The 25,963-nt window shown below is 36.2% G+C and overlaps 1 protein-coding gene across 3 annotated transcripts in view; it reads right to left on the bottom strand.

Annotated features, from left to right (window-relative positions):
* SUCLG2 (succinate-CoA ligase GDP-forming subunit beta) overlaps positions 1-25,963 on the bottom strand; it is a 586,130-nt gene that overhangs the window by 6,363 nt on the left and 553,804 nt on the right. For all 3 annotated transcript variants that reach the window (XM_074284147.1, XM_074284145.1, XM_074284146.1), the window contains exon 10: positions 12,334-12,454. In XM_074284147.1, the coding sequence (XP_074140248.1) occupies positions 12,334-12,454 (121 nt within the window). The remainder of the gene's footprint in view (positions 1-12,333; positions 12,455-25,963) is intronic.

Below are 25,963 nucleotides of genomic sequence, written 5' to 3'. Positions count from 1 at the left end.
TTCAGGACTCTAAAGAGTGTTTTATGCTTATATCCAGAGTTACAAAGGAAAACTGATCTTCTTCCCCCTTTCTAAATGATTTTTTCCAATACATTCCTAATATTTATTATGTGGCATCTTGCCTTAGAAGGAGGTGACATGAGGAAAATGGTTAAAAATGCACCTATATAGTTAATAACTAATCTTGAAATGGGATAGGATGGGAAAATTTTCTGGTGTTCCTTCATATTAAAATGACTTATAGTGAGCTGTCATGTAGGAGTCCCTCCTTTGGCTTTCTAACCAGTTTATATATGCTGATACATTTGGAAACAAAGGGGAAAAGATTTCAAAAGGAAATCATATTCTTTTGCCAGAGAAAATTAAATTAAAAAGATTTCCCTTACCCCCTTCTCTTGATAGAAAGATTTACCATTAAGCTCTTACCACTGGGTGGTGTCAGAGAACTGTAAACAGAGACCTACTCTTAATTTCTTAATGTAATCTGATCTTGAATTTCATTAATTCCAGATAGAAGGATAAATATGGAAACAATCATAGGGTTCTCTTTTATGAGAAGCCAGGCTTGTACAGAGGGAATGGGGAGCCCTCTCCTTTGGAAAAGTCACAAAACTGAGGTCGAGAAAAAAAAAAAAATATATATATATATATATATATATATTTATAAACCTCACCTTGAAGACTTTCCCAATAGGACATTTTCTTTTTGAGATAAGTGTGTCAAATATGTAATTTTCTTTAAAAAAGTAAAAAATAAATTGATTTCTAGGAGAGTTTTGAAATATAGCCATCTGAAAGGCCTCCATCAAGCTGCTGTTCTATACTACTTTGGCCCTTTCAAATATGTTAATCTTTTAATGGTTTTTGTGGGTGATTGGTAGCAAAGTATAAGACTGTGATACATTAAAAATAATGCCAAGATTTGGAATCAGGGCACCTGACTTCGAATGCCAGCTTAGCCTTGTATAACATCTGTTGCTTGTTATTAAAGGAAAACATTTTGTCTCACTAGACCTCAGTTTCTTGTTTGTAAAAGGAAGACGTTGGGCTGAATCCAAGCTCTGTAATTGGGGCCATGTAGAACCTTAATGGATAAAAGAAACATTCCAAGGCAATAACCACATTTTATTTCTTATGTGTGTCTTTATGATAACCTCTAGAAAATATTCCTTTCCCATATTATATAGGGGTTATAGAAAAATTTTCCATAAGCCAAGGGGCAATGAGAAAAGCTGGGAATTTATTCATGAAATAAATGATGTTGAAGGTCTCTTTCTGCTCAAAGCATCTATAATTTTATGACCCTGATTCTTTAGTTGATTAAAAAGTTTGAGATATTTGCTGGGAATAAGATAGACTGCACTAAAAGGTTAATATCACTTGTCCAAGTCCCCTCTTGTTTTCTATGGAATGGATACAGGCCTGGACATATAGACAGGTTTAGAAAGAAATCAATTTGTTTGTGGAGCCTAAGAATAGCTGCCTTCTCCAGCTAATAATATATAACTAGACACAGCTTTGAGTGTGGTGGCTGGGTAAGAGCAACTAGGCTTTGTTTAGCTCATTCTAGTGCTATAGTTCCTACATTTAAATGATTATTGTCAGCGCTCAGACTTGGGTACGAGCTCTGTTTCTGGGATGACACTTCCTACCATTACTTACTCTGGGCCAGTCTTCTGTAGAATCTCTCCATTTAGACAAACTTGTTGAGTGCTCAAGAACCACAAGATCAAATTATCATTATGAGTCTGATCATTGTAACCAGGCTTAATAACAGGAGGAGTTGATATCTCTTACTCCTCTCCATCCCCATCCATTCCACAAAGCAAGATGGCATCATTTATTCCCTGGTGTCTGGCTCTCAGCTTCAAGGCACTCATGAGGAACTTGAGCCAGGAAGAAACAAATGATTTTCCCCCAGAAATATACCCTGGCCAAAGGGATGGGTGATTGGATTTGGGAATCTGTGGAGAGGAGAACCCTGTTTTTTTTTTTTTTTTTTTTTTTTTTTTTTCTTAGAGGTTGTGGATTTGAATTCTGACTTCCCTTACCCTCATTCATCTGATAAATGACTGAATTGGACTGGATGACCATTGAGGTGACTTTGAGGCCTAAATATGGGCTTCTGCATCAGGAAAACCCAGACTCCAAGTCCTTTTCAAATATTTCCTGTCTATGTGATCTAGAGCAAATGTCTTTATATCTCTGTGATTCAGTTTCCTTATTTTGGAATAATAATAGCATCTATCTTATAGTATTGTTATGTTAATTGTTATGAAGCTTAAATGGAATTTTATATACACACATTTTCACGAAAACATTAAAGTGATAATAGTTTTATCTTCTATCTATTATTCATCTTTTGTCTACCTACCTACCTGTCTATGTATCTATCTATTCTTCATGTATGAATGTATCTGTCAATATATCTCTGTATCTGTCATCTATGTATTGACATATTTATGTATCTTTGTATGTAAGTATCTATGTCTATCTATATATCTAATTATTTGTCTATCTGTTTATTTGTCTATGCCTGTCACTTCTCTCTCTCTCTCTCTCTCTCTCTCTCTGGTTGTCTATGAATCTATCTATATATTTAAATATATATATATATATATATATATATGTATATATATATATATATATATATATATATAATCTGAAAATGTATATCTATAAATCTAATAAATACAATTGTCTCTCTATATAATATAATCTCTCTATACAAAAATTGTCTATCTTTCTATATATGTCTATGTATCTGTCTTTCTGTTTATTTACCTATTTGTCTATGTATCTATCTGCCTATCTATCTGTCTATCTGTCTGTGTGTCTGTCCAAATATGAACCTGTCTATTTGTCTTTATCTATATCTATCTGGCTGTCTGTGTCATTTTATCTCTTTCTCTCTTTATCTATTTCTGTCCATCTATCTGTCTGCCTGCCTATCTATCTATGTACCTATTTTTCTGTCTACGTATGTATGTATGTATGTATGTATCTTATGTATCTGTCTATTTATCCTTGTACTTATCTATCTGTCCACTTGTCTATGTATCTTTCTATCTATATATCTATGTACCTGTCTATTTTTCTGTCCACTCATTTATCATTTATTTTTCCATCCAATCAAATGAAATGTGATTTCATAGGCATAGAGACTGCAACATGCAGAAATACCTCTAGCAATACAGAAGAGCAAATGTTTTTAACTTAGAGTCCTGGAGAATTTTCCAAGGCACTGAAAGGAAGTGACTTATCCAGGATTATACAGCTAGGTCATTAGACATGGTATTAAAACCCAGTTCTTCATTATTACAGCACTAGCTGTCACTGTCTACCATGCAATGCTGCCTTGTATAGCCACTATCATTATCATCATCATCATCACCATTTTCAACATCATCATCATATAACTAAATTTATACCCCATATTTAGGGGTGTTTTAAAGTAGAACAGGAAGACTTAGGATTCTTTGTCATGAGTCATCTTCAAATGGATGCTGGAATTATTAGGAATCCTGAAGAAAGAAAATGCCCTCAGAGCTAATTGAGATTTGGTGTTTCTTGCTCATGCTATTTGCCTATCTCCAAATAAAAGTCATGGCATTACAAAAGCTTAATTGACCAAAGTAATATATATATATATATATATATATACATATATATATATGTATATATATATATATATATTATATGCAAAAAAAAGTTTCAGTTGGAAGGGAACTTTGAGGATTTCTGTTCCAACTTCTTCATTTTAGAGAGGAGAAAGCTGCAGTGTATAAAGCTTAAATATCTTGTCCAAATACACAAAGATAGGAAGTAGATAATACAATATTCGTTTTTGAATAAAATAACAAAGTTCAACCCAATCAAGACTTTAATATAATTTTAGAGAATGAAACACATTTTACCATAATGTGTAATGAGAAAGTTGAATATGAGGACATTTTTTTCATTCAATGGCACATAGTAATTACTTTTAATAATTTCTTACTGGTCAATTACTACTATATTATGATAAAAATCCAAACAAAAGAAATTGATGAAATCAAATTTTTCCCTTTTGGTGTTAGACAATTAAAGCATGGGAAGAGGGAGGCTAGAGCTCAGCACAGAATGCTCGCAATTAAAAGGAGGAAGGTAAGGACATTCGAAGCAAGTAATAACTTTTAGTTAGTGCTGAAATCCATCTTTCAGGGAAAGCTTTTCCTTTTCTCTTTCCTGCTCATTTTCCAGAGAATAAGAAGGCTAGAACACAAAATGTATTCATTCACATACATGGACAGTGAAAGAGGGAGAAACAAGAAATGTGAAGAGGGGAAGAAAAAGTCACAGTTAACACCCTACTGGGGGTCAAGAGCCATGAGATGCCACTTTGGAGAAGAAAGCAGACATGAAGTGGTGCAGAATCCAATTTCTTCTGGGAGCAAAATCCCCACTGACATCCATGACAGGCTTCAAGGACAGGCAAAGAAATGCTCCCACAGTAGAAGGGGAGGGAATTTCATCTTTGAAGAGATGGGGATTGAGAGAGAGAAAGCAAGCAAATTTCCATACAAGACACAAGGAACCATTTCAGATCCTTAAGAATCTGAGTCAGAAACCTGACAGGGTAGGGCAGCCCGAGACCAAAGGCAGGTCTCCTTCTGGGCTTTTCTCTGCCTCTTTGAGCTACCAGCCTGCCTTTCAGAAGGGAACTCTTCCATTCAGTTTGTCCTTATGTATTTAGTGGGAAAATGGATCCTGAAATGTTTCAAGTAGCCCTTTTTTTTATCTAGCCTATTGAACAAGTGGCCAGATGATTGACAGATCCCAAGAAACACCAGTCACTTTGGCTTCTTAATGTAAGATAGACTACAGCTGATGAGTGTGACTGAGGCTTATAACTGGAACATTTCACCATGACGCGTATCTATAGAGCTTCAAACTCTAGGGGAATTAATCATAGTACAAAACATAATAAGAGCAGCTAACGTTTACATAGCCCATTAAGAACTGAAGGCTGCTTTACATAGATTGTCTCATCTGATCCTTATAATAAGCCTGTGAAGTAGATACTATAATAATCTCCATTTTACAGAGGAAGAAATAGGCAAAGAAAGATTACACAAATTGCCCAGGACTGTTCACCTAGTAAGTGTTTGGGGAGGGATTTGAACATGTCTTCCTGAATCCAAGTCTAAAGCTTTATTCACTTTAAATCTTCAACTGGAGTAAATAGAAAGTTTGCTTCTCTTTAGTTGACTGGAGGGGTAAATCCATGTTAAAATGGGCATGCTACATGATATTCATTCTCCCCCCGTGTGACAAACAGATTTGGATCATTTGGTCAATAATATTTAAAGTGTTTGCTGTTCAGAAAGCATGGTGGTATGATGGCAGATGTTTTATTTAAAGTAGCGAACTGAACCAGAGAATTATGTATGGAAGAGGTTTTAGAAGCTCTCTTGCTTAAGTCCATCATTTTAAAATTAGGGAAGTTGTGGGAAAAAGTATGTTATAGGAGGATAATTCTAGAAAGGACTAGAGTAGTCCTCTTGGCCAATCTTCACTTTATATAGTTGAGAAAATTTGAGGCAAAAAAATATTATCTATGAGATCATTAATATAGAGCTAAGAAAAGCCAAAGAGTCTGTTTTTCTATTTATCTGTCTGTCTGTCTGCCTATCTATCTATCTATCTAATGTCCCCCCTTTTTTTTTAGAGGTGAGGAAACTGAGGCTCATGGAGGTTAAATGACTTGTCTAAGTGCACATAGATTGTGGGTACCAGAAGCACAGTTTGAAACTGGATTTTCGATACCACAACTTTACAAAATGACCTTGTTTTTATTTTGTGTGTGTGTGTGTGTGTGTGTGTGTGTGTGTGTGTATGTATGTATATATAAACATACATAAAATTAGATAAATGGCTAACATTTATCACACTTGCTATATATCAGACACTATGCTAAACACTTTACATTTATTTTCTCTTGATCTTCACAGCAACCTTAGGGATTATTATCTCCATTTTACACATGGGGAGATTGAAGTAAACAGAAATTAAGTATCTTGCCCCAAATCACAGAGCTAGCAAATGACAAAAACTAGATTTGAATTCAGCTCTTTCTGACTCCAGAGTTCATGTTTTATCCACCTCACTACCTAGCTTCCCCAACTTCCTCACCATGGACATGGTCACAGACAGGCAGAACACTACACACACACACACACACACACACACACACACACACACACTCCTGCAGCTCTGCCTGGTTTTAGCTAAGGAACAAAATGACTCCCTCATCACTTCTAATCTCATCATTATTTTCCTTAGTTAAGTGTTGATTGACCTTCCCTTCTTCAGTTTCCTCTCCTTTCCAATTGGAGACCCAGAAAGTGGAGTACCAAACTCCTCTCAATGCCTTTCTTTATAGAGGGCAGGAGCTGTGCTTACTCCACTCTGCATCTGCTTCTCTTTCTAGTCTCAATTCTAAGGAACAAGATCTCTATGCTGTTCCTGGTACCTCTTGGAGTCTTGTTTTTCTTTTGTGCTGCCCTCCTCCTTCTTTCTTCTTCTTCTTTCTTCTCCTTCTCCTCCTCCTCCTCCTCTTCCTCCTCCTCCTCCTCCTCCTCCTCCTCCTCCTCCTCCTCCTCCTCCTCCTCCTCCTCCTCCTCCTCCTCCTCCTCCTCCTCCCTCCCTCCCTCCCTCCCTCCCTCCCTCCCTCCCTCCCTCCCTCCTTCCTTCCTTCCTTCCTTCCTTCTTTCCTTCCTTCCTTCCTTCCTTCCTTCCTTCCTTCCTTCCTTCCTTCCTTCCTTCCTTCCTTCCTTCCTTCCTTCCTTCCTTCCTTCCTTCCTTCCTTCCTTCCTTCCTTCCTTCCTTCCTTCCTTCCTTCCTTCCTTCCTTCCTTCCTTCCTTCCTTCCTTCCTTCCATCTCTTCTCATTTGAATGTAAGTTCTTTAACAGCAGGAACTGTCCTTTTTATTAATTATATCCCTAGTACTTAACACCGTACCTAGCACGTAGCCAATGCTCAAGAAATGTTGACTGTATTGTGTATGTGTGTGTTTCTATATATACAGGCATAAATACACATGCATTTGCATGTATGTGTGTGTGTGTGTGTGTGTGTGTGTGTGTGTGTGTAGGTTGGTAGATAAGTAGAAATACACACATAGAATCTCCCTTGCTAGAATGAAATTTCTTGAGGACGTAAATTGTTTCACTTTGGTCTTATATTTTCATAATTCAACAGAGGGCCTGGGTCACAGTAGGTGGTACTTGCAATGATTTCCCCCCCCACCCCAGATTACATGGTGATTTGGGGAGTGCCAGGGGTTGAGTAGAGAACACAAATGAGATGGATACTTAAATGACTATAGAAAAAATAATGACATGGTTTGGGACTGGAGAAGTCAATAGTTTTTTTTAACTTGGTGTAGCAGATAGAATTCTAGAATTGGAATCAGGAAGATCTGGATTCAAATCCTTTACATTCTTATTAGCTGTATAAATCTAAGTGAATCCCTTAAATTTTCTGTGTCTCATCTTGCTCACTCAATAAGTAATGGAGTTGGACTTGATGCATTCTAAAACTTTCCTTCAAGCTTTAAATCTATGACTGGCTTTCCAAGGTGTAAGAGAAGGATCAAGGGGATGTGGCTCTAAGGAAATAAGTTTGAAGTTGTGAGCTCCTAATTTAATCCAGTAATCAACCAGCAGTGTTTCTTATGTATTATAATACATTTGGAAGATAAGTACATGTTCAAGTCTAGAGTCAAGAAGGCTTATCTTCCTGAGGTAAAATCTGGCTTCACACAAACACACTAGCTCTGTGATCTTCGATAGGACACTTAACACTATTTGCCTCAGTTTCCTCATCTGTAGAAAGAGCTGGAGAAGAGAATTGGTAGACCACTCCAATATCTTTGCCAGAATATTCCCAAAGGGGATCATGAAGAGTCAGACATGACTTAAACAAGTACATAAACAATATGTCAGCCACTCTATTAGGCAGTGGAAATACAAAAGTTTAAAAGTCTAGCTCTTCAGAAGCTTACATTCTATTGGAGGGGGGAATAAAGAGGTAAAAGAAATTCAAAGTCCTTAATATTAAAATAGTCCTTATTTGGTTGGGGCAAGATAGGAGAACCTGGGAATAAAGGTGATGTCTTATCATCTATGTCTTTTCTAAAAAGCCATCAATTAAGAGTCACTTCTTGACTTCAAATTGTTTTTCAGGACATTTGAGGAGGGAGAAAAGGAGTTACTACAGATGTAGTGAAGAGATAACCATAGGAAACTTTGATTTTTACTGAAACTTACATCTCTCTTATCCTAATGTTCCATATTCCATTTGGAAGCTTCTTTAAGATATTAATCAATCTCATGCCCCAATCATAGATAAATCATCTCCAGCCTCAAATCTCAGGTAACCTAGGGGCATACACATGTGCTGAGGGGGCAAAAATTATCCATATCATACCCTTTTGATGTGTTTTTATTACTATTATTATAGATTCAGTGGAAATTATGTCCTTAGGCATTCTCTCCAGCTTTAGTCTTAATTTCAGAAAGGAAAAGTAAAGAGCAAAACCTATCCCTAAACATTTGTTCCACAACAGTAGCAGAGGCAGCATCTGTGCAAGTTAACTCTCCTCCTCCTCTTGCCACCACCAATATGTGGTTGTTCAAGTCACCCGTGAGCCTTTTAAATAAAAATAATCCCGAATCTCAGCTGGTGAGTTCTTTTCTGATAAGGCAAGTAAATACATGTAATTATAAAGTTACCATTTTCAAAGAGGAGAGTAATCCGTGCTTTATCCACTGGTAAAGCAGCTTGTAATTATTATACAGCTGAGAACAAAGATTTGTCCACAAAATCCCCTTAAATCAAGCCAGATTTGACTGATTAAAACTTTTCTCATCAAGACATTTCTAATACATTGTGTGTGGGCAAAGAGTCTTTACTGTGTAGGCCAGAAATCTGTTAGATTTATGGGAACAATCATGGAACTTTTCTTGGGCAAATGTACAAGTGGAATTTTAGTAAACCAACCTCCTCCTATTTGCATTAGTGTGGGTTATCATAATATAGAGATATTTAGAAAGGCTGGATTTGGGTCTTTTAATCACCCAGAATCTTTTTTCTGCTCATCAATCTGATCCCATTCCAATGAGGTGAGAAAAAAAAAACAAAAAACAAAAAACTACCAGAGAAATGTCAAGAGTGAGAAATATGAGGTGGTTTTATTTTTATTTTTGTTTTTGCTTTTTGTTTTGATCATGGAAGAGGATAAGGATGGTTAGAATCTATCTGTACCATATTAGAATGTGAATTCCTTAAGAACAATTAATGGACTACACAGAGAAACTTGTTAAACCTCAGTCTGCCTCAGTTTCCTCATCTGCAATATGGGAACAGTAGCACCAGTTTCCCAGGATAATCTTGAAGATCAAATGAGACAATGCATGGGGAAGCATTCTGTAAACTTAAAAATGCTACATAAATGTTGTGTATTATTAGAAATTTAACTTGAATATCAGCTTGAGCAAAACATAATCGAGTGTAGGTCATTCATGTAATGCTTTCCACTGCCACATCTTCAACTGCTTCATGGGTTGATTCATTTTTGTCTTTGCATACCCAGTCCTAAGTTTTATATTTTATATTGTCACTCAAATTTCCAGGTTCTATAGAAAAAAGTTCCAAAATTGTGGGTTATGCCCCCATATGGGTTTATATAATTGAATGTGGGGAGGTTGTGAAAAATTTCACAATAATTAAAGGTTTCTGAATGATCTATATCCTGCAATATCAAATATTCCTCCCAAGACTTAATTCTTTACATAAAAATAAATAAGCACATCCATCTCATTAGTATGCAAATTAGCTTTCATCTTTAATAAATGGTAAAATTATATGTATGCTAAACAATTGTTTTAAAATAAATTTCTTTTTGATTAATTATTAGTAAATGTTTGATTTGTATATTTATTTTATACAACTATATATCTAGGGTCATGTTGAAATTTTGTTGAAAAAGGGTCATGAGTAGAAAAAGATTAAGAAGCCTTATTATAGAACATCAGCTTTAGTAATCTTTCTAGAAACTAGAGATATTGTTCATGCATCTTTGAGAGGCCGTGGAATCTCATGGTCACAGCTTAAGGAACTCTATATTTAAACTATACAGTTTAACAAGTGGAGTACAATTAAACTGTAATTTAATTGGTTCTTAAAGAACCAATTATTATTTTATTATACTTATTATATATTATACATAATTATATAATTATTATAGTGTTGTTAGCCACTTGGAGGAAGGATATTGCTATTGTTTTTACATCTATACCTGTCTTATGTCATCTAATTATAGGTATATGTGTTATTTTCCCAAAAAGAGTATATAGTTTTTAAGGGAAGGGATGGTTTCTAATATTTAAGACATAGTTTTTAGTAGGTATCTAATGTATGAGAAACAAATTAAGAAATCATTTGTGTGTCTACTAAAAGTTTCTGTTACATGTAAGATTCTATAATTGTCCTTACTAGTGTCTGGGGATTTAAATAATAACGATGGTTGGGGAAGGAAGATCTGAGTTTGAATACTGCATTGAATACTGGCTTACTGGAACTTTCACAAGCACTTAACTTCTGTTTGCCTCAGTTTCTTCATCTATAAAATAACATATAAGCCAAGATTTGATATGCGACTTAAATGAGATGATGTCTATAAAATGCTTTACAAAATTATAGCAATATATAAATGTCAATTTTATGTCATCCTCACAGCCAAAAGTTCTATTGTAGAAGCAGTATAGAGACATCCACCTGAACATCCTCCCTGTTGGGGGGGGGGAGAAAATACAATGATTATCCCTGCTATACAAATCACCTTACGAAACTCAGTTCTCTGAGTTTCAGAGAGGTGAAGTGATTTGCCTAAAGTTCCAAATCTGGATTGGCTTATGGCAGGAGCTACAAAAAATGTTTTATTGTTAATATTATTGAATTATTTAATTGTACACTTTCTTCCCCATTAAAATGTGAACTCCTTGAAAGATTTTTTTCTTTTTTTTCATTAAGTTATGATAAGTATTACAAATATACACGTAAAATAATAGCATTATCTCCCATTAAGTTGTGATAAGTATTACAAATATACACTTATAAAATAATAGCATTATACACATAGGCTAATATGGTTTGTATATATATATATATATATATATATATATACATATATATATACATATATATAAACACATATAAAAAGTTTTCAATAAATGCTTGTTGATTGATACAAATAACTATGATGTAAGCGAGAGTGAAACAAGCAGAAAACTAAGAGAAATTGGAAGAGAGATCTACTTTTACTGGGTTTGGGTGAGATATTTGTCAAGGAAGGCATCATGGGAGCACATGAACTGAATAAGGATGAACACAATTGTATAATAGATTCAGAGGCAGAAAGTTTCTCAATATTATGACAGACACTATTCCCCTCCCTGGAGCTAGCTGACATGGTGAGAGCAGCAGAGTAGGAGATGTTAAATGAGATCATCTTGGTCTAGGGATACACGCTTCACATGCTTCAGCAACTACATGAACACAAAAGTTGTCAAAACAAGCAAACCATAAAGATACATTTGGAATAATAATTATAATTAAAAGAACATATCAAATAGTGCTCATATGATAAAAAGGCTTATAGAAAATATTTTCAGTAGAGTTTTGAAAGAGGGAACTCTTCACTTCCCCTCCTTCCAATTTGACAAATCATTAAGCCCAAGGCAGGTGCTAGATGAACCACAGACGTCATCTGTGGGCTCCTGTCCCCAACGTGACTAAAGGAAGTTTTCATTAGCAGCAGTAGATAACCCCAACAAAGAAGGTTTATCCAATTCTTGCAAGGATGTCTAAGTATCGCTTCTATGTGAATTTGACCTTTGCACTACTTTGACAGGAGGGCTCTCAAGATACTTCTCTTGGATGCTGGAAGAAAGTTGAATTTTTTTTAATCTAAAGAAACCAAGTTTAGTGTTGAAAGTGTGGATTCTGTCTATTTTTAGTGGTTTTGAGAAGATAATGGTATCTTTATACTTAGACATCAAAAACCTATTAAAAACTTGGAGATTTTTATTCATTGGGAGTAGGGTGGAATGGTGCTATAGACAAGGGAGGAAGGATAGGAAAAGCATATAAATAATCATAATCATGTTATAGATTGTCATGATGAAGCTCATTTTTAAAATCCAAAGTGAAATATGATTCTTTGGAGAACTATTTAAATAGGGAATTATGCTGGGAGTAATATTAGTTACAGATGTTTCATAACTCACCTTCAAGCCTCACCACTAGGGGTACCTTTAATTCAAGCTCCCGGCAGGCTCGGGTAATGCCATTGGCAATGATAGCACAGTTTACAATTCCACCGAAAATATTGACCAGGATAGCTTCAACCTAGAGGGAAACAAAAAGGATGTTACTTAAAATGAAGGGGAAATGATTATTAGTCATTTACTGACAGCTGTTAATCAAAATATGACATACTATGGGAATGAAAATATATTAATTTCTTAATATTAACATATATTATGTTGTACATATATACATATATATACATAAAAGAGATACACATCTATAAACATACACACATAATACATACACAATGTAGACATAACGTTCATATAATAATCCCTTTTTATGATGATAATGAAATATATAATATTACAGAATAACAATGTTACACATATGTGATAGTGCAATTTTTTATTTCAAATAAAAATCTTGCTAATTGCTTAATGAAGAAAGAAAGTACTATATCATAGAAATAGCCATGGTAACCAATGTCCATAGTAACACATATTCCGGGCAATCTCTATGAAATATTCACCTTAGCAATTGACTCTCTTTCCTATGTTAATGCATAAGTACATATTTCTCTAGCCTAAAGTGATAGCTCTCTCTTCCTCTAGCACTTACTGTCTTTGCCAGTTATTTATAAGTTAATTATCTACTTCCTTTGGTATCTTATTTTTGTTTTGAATTGTTCTTCATAGTAGTTCCATGTACAAAGAGATCTCAAAGACCATCTAGTCTAACCCATCTCTATATGATACTACCTTCTTATAATTTCTTCAAATAGAAATCTAGCCTCTGCTTGAAGAAATCCCATGAGAGAAAATCCACTATTTTCACAAGTAGAACATAGCACATTTCTACAGTTTTATTTATTGATGGTAATTCAGTGATAGAACATAGTGCCTCAACACAGTCAGGAACACTTGACTTCAAATCCGGCCTCAGAAAGTAACTAGTTGTTTGACTTTAGGCAAATCATTTAACCCTTTAGTTAAGAGTTTTTTCATCTGTAAAATGATCTGTAGTAGGAAAGGGCAAAAATTCCAGCATCTTTGTTGAGAAAGCCCTAGATAGGGTCATAGAAAGTCAGACATAATTAAAATGACTGAAAACCAACAACAAATGTGTTAAGAACTGAGGTCTTACATTAAGCAATAATTTATGCTCCCATTTCTACTCCTTGGGTCCAAGCAGATGAAATGTATTCCCTCTTTTGCTATCTAGCCTTTGAATACTTGAGGAGAATCATTGTGTTTTTTCCAAATCTTTTCAAACTGTAAATTCTTTAGGAGAATACTTTGTACTTTACAACTCTCAGAGTACTATGTCTGTTGAAAATGCTTAATCAACAGTTGTTGATTTTTCTTTTCTTTTCTTTCTTTTTTTTTTTTTTTTTTCCTGAGGCTGGGGTTAAATGACTTGCCCAGGGTCACACAGCTAGGAAGTATTAAGTGTCTGAGACTAGATTTGAACTCTGGTCCTCTTGAATTCAAGGCTGGTGCTCTATCCACTGCGCCACCTAGCTGCCCCCAACAGTTGTTGATCTGATGGGATTTAATTGCTGAAGTCAAAGCTCCCACACAGACACAAAAGGGAATGCATGCTAAATGCTGTTCTGATAGCTTACATGAGTTTTATGAGAAGGTAGGCATATACTAATTATATCAGGGTAACAACCTCTGCAATAAGATGACCCTTGAAGTAAAAGGTACAAATTGATATCCGCTGTGAGAATGTCATAACGGATATCAATTGATTGGAATTTTTCAGAAATGTAAATTCATCCTGAAAGCCCTCACCTATTTGTACATATTCCATATTCAAAAGCGTGTGGGCCAAAAAGTGTACTTGTTCTGACTTGATAAATAGGTATAAGAAAATCCTTTATAATTAACATGAAGAACTAAGTAATGAAGAGAATTCATTACCCAGATTAATTGATAAAACCCACAGAAAAATAGCTCTTCGACAAGGGCTAGGAATTGAAAATCTTACATCTAAGTTACAATTAAATTATATTGCATTAATTGCAAAGCATCCACAGATATGAAGCTTACTATCATTGAATCCCATTATTCTAATATAGCAAGTGAGCTGTACAAAATGTATTTAAGATCAATGGGAGAAGTCTGTGTTAAAGGACCGCTAACTTATTTACAGATTAAATTCTAATAACAAAAGAAAAATGACCTTTGATGATAAGTTGCACATAATAGTATTATCATAAGAATAATGGACAATGAGCATTATTTTCCAATCCCATTAGAGGATGAGATGAACTCAGAAACTAAAGGTTCCCATTATCATGTCTCCATTGCAGTAGGTGACTTTAGTTAACAGAGGTTCATTCTTTCTCTCTTTAATGACTGCTGCTAAATGCTGCAAACGTTCAGGGCAGACTCTTAAGAACATTAAAAAAAAAGTCATCTAATAACACTATTGCTGGCTGACATTTATATAGTATTTTAAGGGTTGTAAAGTACTTTGTGTAAATTATGCCATTTTGGTCTTCATGAAAACATCCTAGAATATAGGGTAAATGTATTATAACATTTAGAATATAAGCTCCTTGAGATTTGGGATGATTTCATTCTTTTTATTTGTTTTTCTTACCAGGTCCATCAGAGTATCTGATTGACTTCCATTTTAGCAATCAATCCATCTACTATTTAGCAGTTATCAAGGTTCCTTCTCTGTCGCCATGATGTGCTTGGGAGAAGGGGCAAAGTTAAGAATGACATGATCCCTATCCTAAAGAAGTGTTTATCTCTTCAGGAAGAGTAATGCAAATATAGATAATAACTTCAAAATATATATAAAATAAAGGTAATTAGATGGTCAGTTAAGGAACTAGCAGAAGGGAGAGGATCTATGAAGGTTTCATGTCAAAGATGGTGCTTGAGTTAAGTGTTGAAGGAAACTAGGTATTCTGAGAGGAAGACATGAGGAGAGAATGAATTCCAGGCATGAGAGACAATCCAAAAGAAAAGATGGGAGAAGGGATGTTTGGGAGGAGCAAGAAGTCGGTTTTGGTTGGAACAATGAGTGTATAAAGGAGAATAATTCTTAATAAGAGTGGAGAAGTAGGATGAAAACAGGTTGTGAGGGATTTTTATGTTAAAGAAATATGCATTTGATCCTAGAAGTACTGGGTAACTGTTGTATCCTGCTTTCTAGAGCCCCCAACTTGGGATAACAAAATGTACTATTGCTTTCTAGAGCCCCCACACCAAGGTGATTAAAATATAACCTTCCTGGTAAAGAAGTGATGAGGCAGGACTCCTGAGGTAGAAAATGACCTTTGGGAAAATATAGTCCATTTATTTCAAGGACTTTCCCCTTTATATAATGTAACAAAAACCACACTGCCCATGTGGGGCCACATAAACAACTTGCTATTGTATGTAGTTTGCCACCTGGTATCACTCTGCTTCAATCTCAACATAGGTTGTCACCACCCTCTGACTTCTCAGGAAGGCTGAGAGCCCTTAGGAGAGATGGGAAGCCTAAGCAGACATTGTTAGCAGGTTCCTTCTGGGCTGAAGGGACCATGACCCTCTACAGGTAACCATTATGGAGTAAGGAGGTTCAAATTGTGTTTCAGGAATAATAACTTAAAAATATGTAAAGGAAGGATTCAGGTGGGGAGAGGCTCTAGGGAGAGAAAACAAGAGGTAGTTATCCAAATAGGTGACAGGTCCTAAGGGCCTGAGTTAGGATTTCGGCCATCTGAATAGAAAGAAGAGGAGAGAATGTATGAGACATTGTGAAGATAGAAGTAATGAGTTGGCAGTGGACTGGCTCTGTTTGGTGAGGTGAATTATTCCAAGCCAAACCAACCAGAAGACCAGCATTCCCTGAGCAGAAATAATATGTGAGAGATGGTAGATGAGAAATTCAATATTTCTGGAGTTGGAGTGGCTTGCCCAAAGTCATCCAACAAAGACATATTTGGAAGGATGACTTAAATCTCTGTCACTGTCCAAATTTTGTGTACTTTCTACTGCATTCTTGAATCCATTGAGTCTATGGCTGTCCCTCCTCGATTCACCAAGTCAATCCACTTAAAAAATTAGGAAACACCTACCAGACAATGCATCTTGTGCTGCAGATAAAAGTAAAAATGTACCATACTTTGTCTTTGGGTAATAATAGTACTAACTCTAAAAGTCCCCTCTTTGGGGGGAGGAGCAAAGAGAGCATTAGTCTGAGTGATTTACCCAAGCTTTGTGGTTTATTTAGGAGGTAGAAAACTAGACTCTAACAGAGATTCTAAGTTGCCTCTGAATATCCCATGAAGCTAAACTCAGTGATGGAAATGATATGGAAACTCTTGAAGGACCCAAAAAGAACTAGAATCCCACTAGCATTTCACTTGCAGCAGGAATAAGGGGTCACTTTCTCCTAGCTCTGATGTTACCAAAGATAACTGGATCTTTGTTGTATTGCTTTCTTTTGTAGCACACATCAGGAACCAAATTCACTTCAGTGGTCAATGTGGGTCAGGGAATTGCCTTTCATTCTTATAGAATGATGAAAGAATGAATGAATGAGTGAAAATGTAATTATTACATGCTAAGCAGATGTTGAGAATTTGCTAAGCATTGGGCTCTTTTTTCTCTTAAGCTTTCAAAGTACTGAATCTCACAGGGCAGCTAGGTAACACAGTGGACAGAGCACCAGCTCTAGAGTCAGGAGGACTTGAATTTTCTCCATCACTTGACAGTTATTAGCTGTGTGACCCTTCTCAAGTCACCTTAACCCTAGTTGCCTCTAACAAAAAGTAGAGAATTTCCACAAGGAAGAGTCATTCTCTTCTTCTGGTATTAGACATATATGAGAAGGAAGGGAAGAGAGAAAATTGTTATTCAAAGCTTAAGAATTAAGAGATTTTTAGATGGTGAAGGAATCTCAGAGGCCATCTAATTCAAGCCCCTAATTTTATAGACTGGGCAATTGAAGGGTAGGGAGCCGAAGTGATTTGTCCAAGGTCACTAAAGTCAGAAGCAGGATTTAGCCCAGATGAGGGCATTCAGATTGTTCTTTTATCATGTAATCACATTTTACACGTACGTTTTTGACCTGAAGGAAGGGAGCATGACACATTGCAAATATTAATATTATTGATTTGTAAGTTTTATGTAACTGTTTAGTCTTTGTCACAAAGGCAATATGATGCGACACTTTGGTACTGTAAGTAGTGAATGTCACAGTGTTTTGGAGACATCCTGTTCTCCTGTTTTGGAGACCCACTAAGCAGGCTGTGCCCTGAGTTTGGTATAACAACAATCCTTTACACTCAGGATCATCTCATCCTCAGGAATAGTTTATTGCTTTGACCAGCACGGAGTGTTCACTAAGTGAGCTTCTCCTATTTCCCAGGGACCTGAGAGCCAGAAGCCAGTGATCCATCACATCTCTTGACATGCTCACAAACTCTGTATCTTATAACTGCTAAGTGAACTGAATCAGGTATTGCCATGCTAGTACAATGTGAGACAATCAGCTTGGAAACTATACCCAGAGGATCCATGAATGCTTAAAGTTGTCCACCAGAACTGCTACTCAAAATCCAAATGATTTATCATGGCCCAGGCCATTTTTATGTATATAAAGCACCGCTTTTGACCCAGCATGCTCAGCCCTCTTCCTCAGGAAGAATTCTGATTGCAAGCATTTTCCTCCCTTTGAATGTAATTACTCGTGTCTCTAGCCTGTTCTGAACCACTTGGAGGTTAGAAGTTGGTCTAGTTCAATTGACTGATGAATATTGAGAACACAAAGAAGCAAAGGGATCCCCAAAGAAGCAAAGGGATCCCCTTATGAGCTGATACAAAGTTCAGTAAGGAGAACCAAGAAAACACTGTTCAGATACCTATAAGACTGGAAATGAAACTCCAGAAACTGAATGCTGTGTAGTTAAAGTGACTAAAACTGGCCCTAAAAAAGATGAAAGCCTCTGCCTCCTCCCTTCTTTGCAAAGCGGGGCAGACCACATATGTGAAACATGCCATCACTGTCAGAATCAGGTGATGTGGCTAGTTTTTGCTGCTTCCTCCCTGCTTTTGTTTTCCGGGATGGCTCTATAGTTAAGATATATTCTGAAATGAAGGTGATAAAAAAAAAAGAAAAGATAATAATGACAGGTTTTAGGTTTGGATTCAATCAGGGACAGGTTGTACCAGATGACTTTTGAGATACCTTCTGAGATCCTGTGAAAGTGAAGCCAGATGGGGAATGAGGCAGTCAAAGAAAATTGAGGCTGATTTTTGGAACCTGGCCCAGAACTGGTCAGGAGAACCTAATGGTTATCATTTGAAAATGGCACATGAGGTACCAAGCCTTTTGAGCTGGAAGGATATAAAAAGGAGGACAATATATGTTGGGACTTAGAATGAAAGTTTAGTTTATTGAGTAGGGAGACCAGAAGAGAGTCAAGTTAATTTTGCTAGGGATGTAGGCAGGGAGTGAGCAGGAATTAAGAAATACCAGGGATAATTCCACAATAAAGAATGGTCAGTACGATAGAACACCAGAAGGAAAATTGGGAGGTGGGAGTGGTAACCAACCATACTCAATATTATTGCATTCCTTCCCACTATCATAAAGCAATTTGCCGCAGTCATGCACTTTAATGGAAATCTGATTTAAGGCTTCACTCTGGGCCAGTTTCTATAATTAACTACTGTAATCTGCAATCTCAAACTGAGAATGAAATTAAGACAGTTTAAAAAGGAAGGTCTCATGACATTATTATTATTATTTAGCATTTATAAAGCACGTCAAGTTTTCAATGTGGCTTATGTTCATTCATTATTACAAACACTAATAACAACTCTCAGTGCAGTCTTTTCTTCCTGGCAAACAAAATATAGAAAATGACTGAGCTCAATTTAAGTTTCAATGACTCTCCCAAGAGATTTCTTAGTGCTTGAAGAGCAGTGGCCTTGCTCTTCTTCCCTCACAAAGTCCCCAGTGAGATTCACAAATATTGCTACTTACACAGTTTTTGAAAAATAAAGCTCACACATCCAGGGGTGATGGAAGCAGGTCTGGGGCTCTGGTGCCCCTTACCTCAAACAGTATATGACACAGAGTACAAATAATTCTCAAGGCTTTTCCAAGTGATTTGATAACTGAGACACATTCAGATTTCAAATAAATAAGGCTTATTATTATTTTTTTTTGCCCCAGATTTTAACCAATTAATAATGTTTTTGTTTTGTTTTAATTTTGGGTTTTAACTATCAACTCAACTTAGAGTCAACAAACTTGAGTTCAAATCCTTTGAGATCATGGACAAAACAGTTAACCACATTGAATCTCAGTTTCTTATTTTGCACAATAAAGAAATTAGGCTAGCTGATTTCTAGGATCCCTTCCAGCCTAGATCTATAATCCTAATTGTAACTGTTATGATTATTTTTATTAAATTTTAATTCAACAAGATGTCACATGAACAATAACAAAAGAAACCACATGTATAATTCCTTTCTTCACAACTTCAGTATAATACTGTAAAACAGGGGTTCTCAAACTACGGCCCATGGGCCAGATGCGGCCTGCTGAGGACCTTTATAGGGCCTGCTGGATTATGGCAAATGGGCTGAGGGGCAGAGACAGAGTGTGAGGTTTTGTTTTTACTATAGTCTGGCCCTCCAACAGTCTGAAGGACAGTGAATTGGCCCCCTATTTAAAAAGTTTGAGGATCACTGCTATAAAATATAGGACAAAGAATGTGTATGAATAAGAAGTGTGGTTTCACATTTTTAAAGCATATGTTAATTATCCAACAGTAATAAAGACAGCAACTGGTGGATAGAACACTTTAAGGTTTGCTCCATACATTATGTACATGTTCTTATTTGACCCTCAAAACAATCTTGTGTGGTAATGATTCTAATCGTTACAATACCTTCATTAAGAGTGAAGAAACTTAATGCTAAGAGGAGATAAATTACTTGCCCAAATGGCAAATGACGGAGGCAGTCTTGGAATACAGCTCTCCCAATACCTAGTCTAGCACTCTGTCTGATATCCTACATTGTCTCTAAATTAGTTTTTACTTTTTGTTTTTCTTGCCCTAGTAAATATCTACTACTCTGATCTCTTTATTGGCCCTAGTCCTCTTTAAAATTCAATTAAACACCTATTGTGAGCAGAAAACAATATAAGCCTCCAAGAATACAAAGAAACAAAAGTAAAACATCCCCCCCTTTATGTACTATGTGAGGGAACAGTGCATAGAGTGCTGGTCCTATAGTCGGGAAGATTCATCTTCCAGAGTTTAGATCACTGGACAAGTCACCTAACTTTTTTGCCTCATTTTTTTCCATTGAAAAATAAGCTGGAGAAGGAAATGGCAAATTATTCAATATATTTGCAAGGAAAACCTCAAGTAGGATTGATGAGGAAAGCCCTGAAACTCTTTCTCTTTCCCTCTCTCTGACTTTGGGGGGACCGCTAAGCTTTCCCTTTAAGAGACCCTCCTCAGGGAATCAAGATAAAGTGGTTTCATTCTGTTATCTAGGTGGGACAGGTTGAGCTCAGGACCACTCCTACTTAGCCTGAGCTGGAGATTTCTATCTAACTCTATTGAGTTGAATAGCCCAGAGATAGTCATTCAATTCCAAGATTTTCTATTCTGATTCCAGCTCAAACTATTCCTGGCTCCCATCAAGAGTTGCCTCCAGCTTGTAGCCAAGGTTTTAATTATAAAAAGAGGAAACTTGGGGCTCATTCCTTGCAGTGGACCTAACATGCCATGCCAAGGGACCTCTCTCTCCCCTTGGCATAAGTTGCAACCCTCTGCTTGCTGAAATGATGCTCTCCTTCAGCATTACTCCCTTTTATCTCTCTCTCCTATTTCCCTAATAAGACCTTATTCACTTTCTCTGCTAGGATAGGATTTTTCTGCTAAAAAACTTTATATCCCTCTGTGAGGACCTTGCCACCAAGGAATTCAGTCTTTCTAGCAAGGCTGACTTCCCAATGCCAATAATAATCCTATTTTGCCAGTTTAACTTTCCAGATTCATAAATTCATTTACAAAGGACCTGTGCCACCAGAATGGGTTCCCACAACTCCCTGCCCTGTACTGAACCTCATCATTAGGGGACACAATCCAGAACCTCTTCAGAATCACAGAGTTGGACGTGACAAATGTGATTGATCAAAAACAAATCCTTAATGAATTTATTTAGTCATTCATTTAGTTACTTATTTGATTATTTGTTTATTTACCTTTTTTTTAAGGAGAAACCACTACATACATGCAATCTAAAGTATATATGAAGTAAGTAATTTGTGTAAGGGTACACCAGTAACTGGAAGATCAGGAAAATTCTCATGGAGCTATTGAGACCTGATGAGAGGCCCCACGGAAAGATTATGCAAAAGCCTAAAAAGAAAACTATAACTGTGGACAAGGAAAAGGACATACTCCTATTTGTCTGTAGTTTGAAATTTCTGAAGAGGAAGAATGTACAATAAAAGCTGGAAATGAAAGTTGAATCTGCCAAACAGAATAGACTGCATTTTTAACTTTGAAGTCCTGGGGAGATATTGGGGTTTCTTTAGCAGAGGAGGAATATCATTTTGGCAAGTGTTTGAATGGTGGATTGGAGAATTGAGAGATGAAATTAGATGATCAATTAGCAGGCTATTGCAGTTTAGAAATAGTTAGAATAATTAATATTCATTCATTCATTCAAACTAAAAGTCATAAGGAATTTTATGCATTATTAAATGAAATGGAGATAATACTAGGTGGCCCACAAAGAAATTGATCACTTTGATAACAAAGATTTCTGATCCACCGAGATTCTATTTCTTTTCCTATTTTTTTCTACAAAGTTTACTAAAACCTGGCACCTCCCAGAATTTAATGATTATTTTGTCCCATTATTTTCTTTCCAACATTAATGTTCCTGATAACATGGTGGGATCAGTGTTGTTTTGGTGGCTGATTCTTCCTTAATTATCATGACTTGAGGTTGGGGGGGAATGGATCCATTCCCACAACTAGCTTATAAAAGGTGAAAGCCTCAAATAGTCCTTCCTGATTCACAAACCGTAACTGAAAGGTCTAACAGATCAAAGGAAAGATTCAGGCTATAAGCCAGTCATTGTTTAGAATCATGGCTAGCCAACACAAATGTCCTTTCAAATATACCATATCATACGCAGTTAGTACTGATAAGTGCAACTGATTTTTCTCTGATTTTTCTGATTTAGTATGTTAATTTAGCCCCACTGGAGAAGGCACTAGGCAGATAAAGTTAAGTGAGCATGTTTATATTACTAAAGATAAGGAGGAGACCATTTTGGGCCCCAATGCAGTTATTTTAATTCTTAACACTATCACATTCTTTTAAGCATCTGTTTTTGTGTGTAGATTTTTTTTTTTTGGTTATGTTTTGTTTTCTTGCAGAATTCTAATCAGATCTCCTAATCCATTGGCAGCTAAAGGAGGGGGGAAATGTTCAAGGAAATTAGATACAGCTTGGATAATTGATGTTTGTACGGCTGGCTTTAATAAAAAATACTCTGCTAAATTAGAGGGGAGTCTAAAAGGATTCTATCAATAAGGAACTGAGTCAGGTGAAGAATTCAATCTGGGGCTCTGTTGTAATCTTTACAAATAAGCAGACAAATAAGTTCAGTGAGGGCAAAATTGTGCTTACAAAATCCGCTGAAATTCATTAGCACTCCTTAGATTTCCTTTTCACCCTTGGCCTTGATTTATCATTTCAGAATTATTTTCTTTTTAAATTCATTTCAGGACTTTCTTAACTGGGTCAGAGTGACTGGGATCCAACAATGTACCTACAAAAAGTGACTGACACACAGTGCTCTTTCAAAAGAAATTAGAACTTCTCCACCATTGTTTTTGAAAAATAGAAACCATATATATATATATATATATATATATTTTTTTTTTTTTTTTTGACAATTTGGGAATTTACAGAACTCAGAAATAATTTAGTCCCTAGTTAGAAACAGGCTCCTCTAATGCTTGGGAGGTGGGAGTGGGGTTGTGTAGATTCACTTAGTATAACATTACCTTGTGTTATTACATTTTTATTTATTTTGCCAAATATTTCCGAGTTACATCTAAGTCTAGTTTCAGAACCCTAGTGTCAGAGTAATATATAGCCTATGAGCTACATGTCTCACTTTTCGAATCTAGTTTTACAAATGCATTCAGGAAGCAGGACCATTGCTCTATGGAGAAGTTTTGCATATTTAGCTGACACAGCCTGGAGTGGTAGCTGGGATACTCATCTTAGAGCCAGGAACCTTATCGAATACTCAGACATTTACTAGTTGGATAATCTTGGACATGACTTCGGACCTTACAGAGATGCAATTTCCTCGCCTGGAAGGTGGAGATGAGTGCATTATCCTTGATGATCTCACTTTATTATTGTAAAGGAAAGCATTCTTTGAGCCTTGAAGGACAGTCCAAATGTGAGTTTATGTCATTCTAAGACAAGATTGTCTCCTTCCAAGGTCTCAGATCCAGAACTGGAAAGGACCTTATAGAACATCTGGTCCAACCTCCTCATTTTTGAGGTGAGGAATGTTCATAATGCAACTAAATGAGTATTGAATGGTCAAGTTCAAGAAGTTAAGTGGCTGATCTAAGATGAGAACTCAGATCTCCTGAATCCAGATCTACTCTTCTTGGCCCTGTACTATGCAGCCAATTCTTTGCCAATGATCTATAAGGAAAACTAGAAATCCCTGGGAAAGATCCCTTAAAGACCTCTAGTACCAACTCAGTAACTAGTCCACCTACATGCTGAATGAATGAAGGATGCAGCCAGTCATATTGAAATACGTGTACACCCACTTGCGCACACCCTTTATAAATCATGCTGACCATACCGCAAATAGGAGCTGTTTAATAAAAATAATAACTATTATTTTTTTTACAATTATTTTTTTACAACACTATAGGTTTGCAAAGCATTCTACAGATTTCATCTCATTTAATCCTCACGGTAATCCTGGGACATGGATGCTATTATAATCCTAATTTTACAGACAAGGAAACTTGGTATTGAGAGGGGTTAAATTTACCCATGTGGGCTGAGTGTTGAATATAAAGTCAGGAAAGTGAGGGTGCTAATTTTGTCTCTGATGATCACTAGCTATGTGATCCTTCATAAGCAATTTCATGTTTCTTAGCTTATTTTCTTCACCTCTCAAATGGGGACGATGGCACTTAAAGCACCTATTTCTAAAGGATGCTGTAAACATCAAAGGAGATAATGTACCCAGAGGGCTTGGCAAACATCTAAGCACTATACACATTACTATTATTATTATAGTTGTTGTAACTATTGCTCAAGGTCATGAACAACAAAAAATCTTTTCTTGCATAGTTTATTTGTCCACAAAGCAAAGATAAATAAAGCAGTCCCTAGATAAAGCATGAATTTTGATAACACTTATCTTTGGGCTCCCTCCTTTCCAGTGAGCCAAAGCTTAGCTCTCCATCACCAGACCTTTCCTGAATCACATTACATTGGTATATGCTTTATACTTACTTGCTGCTTGTCTTTTTTTTCTGGTATAAGAATGCTTAAAAGCATATACCATTGTACTTTTATTTTGAATTCCTAACAGAGGACCTTGCTAAAAGTTGGTTGGCCACATATTGAATAATTCCCCCATTAACAATGATCCCCACCATCTCATTCAGACCAATATTTTTTTAGTGACAAACTCAGCAGAGGCATCTGGTCTTTTTACAATTCAGTCCACCTGCAGAGCTTGGATCCTTCCTTCATACATGTGGGAAAAATGTACAGAAGAACATCCCAGAATATGAATGATGAGGCCATAACTTTCTTCTTCATGAAAATCTTTTCTGAAATATTATTTTACAAAATATTTTTCTTTAAATACATAAACATAAGGTACTTGGTAACTCTACAAGACATGTATGGGTACTTCAAAGTGGCTTATTATGTTAGCATAAAGATAACATTAATATTTAATATTCAGAACTCCTAAAGTTTTCAGGGAATTTGTTTACATGATTTCATGTAAGAGTTTAGTCCAGAGGCTCTTAATCTTTTGTTGTGTGTGGGTCATGGACTCCTGTATCAGTTTGTCATCTGCATTTAAAATTGAAAGAAATGCTACTTTTTAGCTAGAGATTAGTGAAAATAAAAATGCAATTTTTTCTGATCCAAGATCCTAGACCATCCATTGAAATCCATAACTGTCTGAAATTCAGCTATGAAACCCACATTGTCTCTATTTAATTAGCATACTATGTATCTCGTTGCAACTGGTGCTAAAGCTCTTACATAGTTGGGTATCTCCCTCTTCTGAGGTCACCAGAGACTTGCTTAAGGATCAAAATTAAAATTAAATGAGTAGGATATTCACACACACACACACACACACACACACACACACACACACACACACACATACACACACTGTGCCTAAATTTAGCCACTTTTATTACATAAACTGCTATATATTACTTGAATAAGCAATTGAGAAAGATCTGCTCTTATTCTCTTGCCAGTCTTTCCAAATGAGGGTAGATTGTAGTGATACTGGGGGGAGAAACCCATTTTTTCA

Source organism: Sminthopsis crassicaudata, chromosome 1, assembly GCF_048593235.1.
Source record: "Sminthopsis crassicaudata isolate SCR6 chromosome 1, ASM4859323v1, whole genome shotgun sequence".
Classification (NCBI taxonomy): domain Eukaryota; kingdom Metazoa; phylum Chordata; class Mammalia; order Dasyuromorphia; family Dasyuridae; genus Sminthopsis; species Sminthopsis crassicaudata.
Note: the sequence above shows the minus strand (reverse complement) of the source record. Positions and strands in the feature narration are given on the sequence as shown.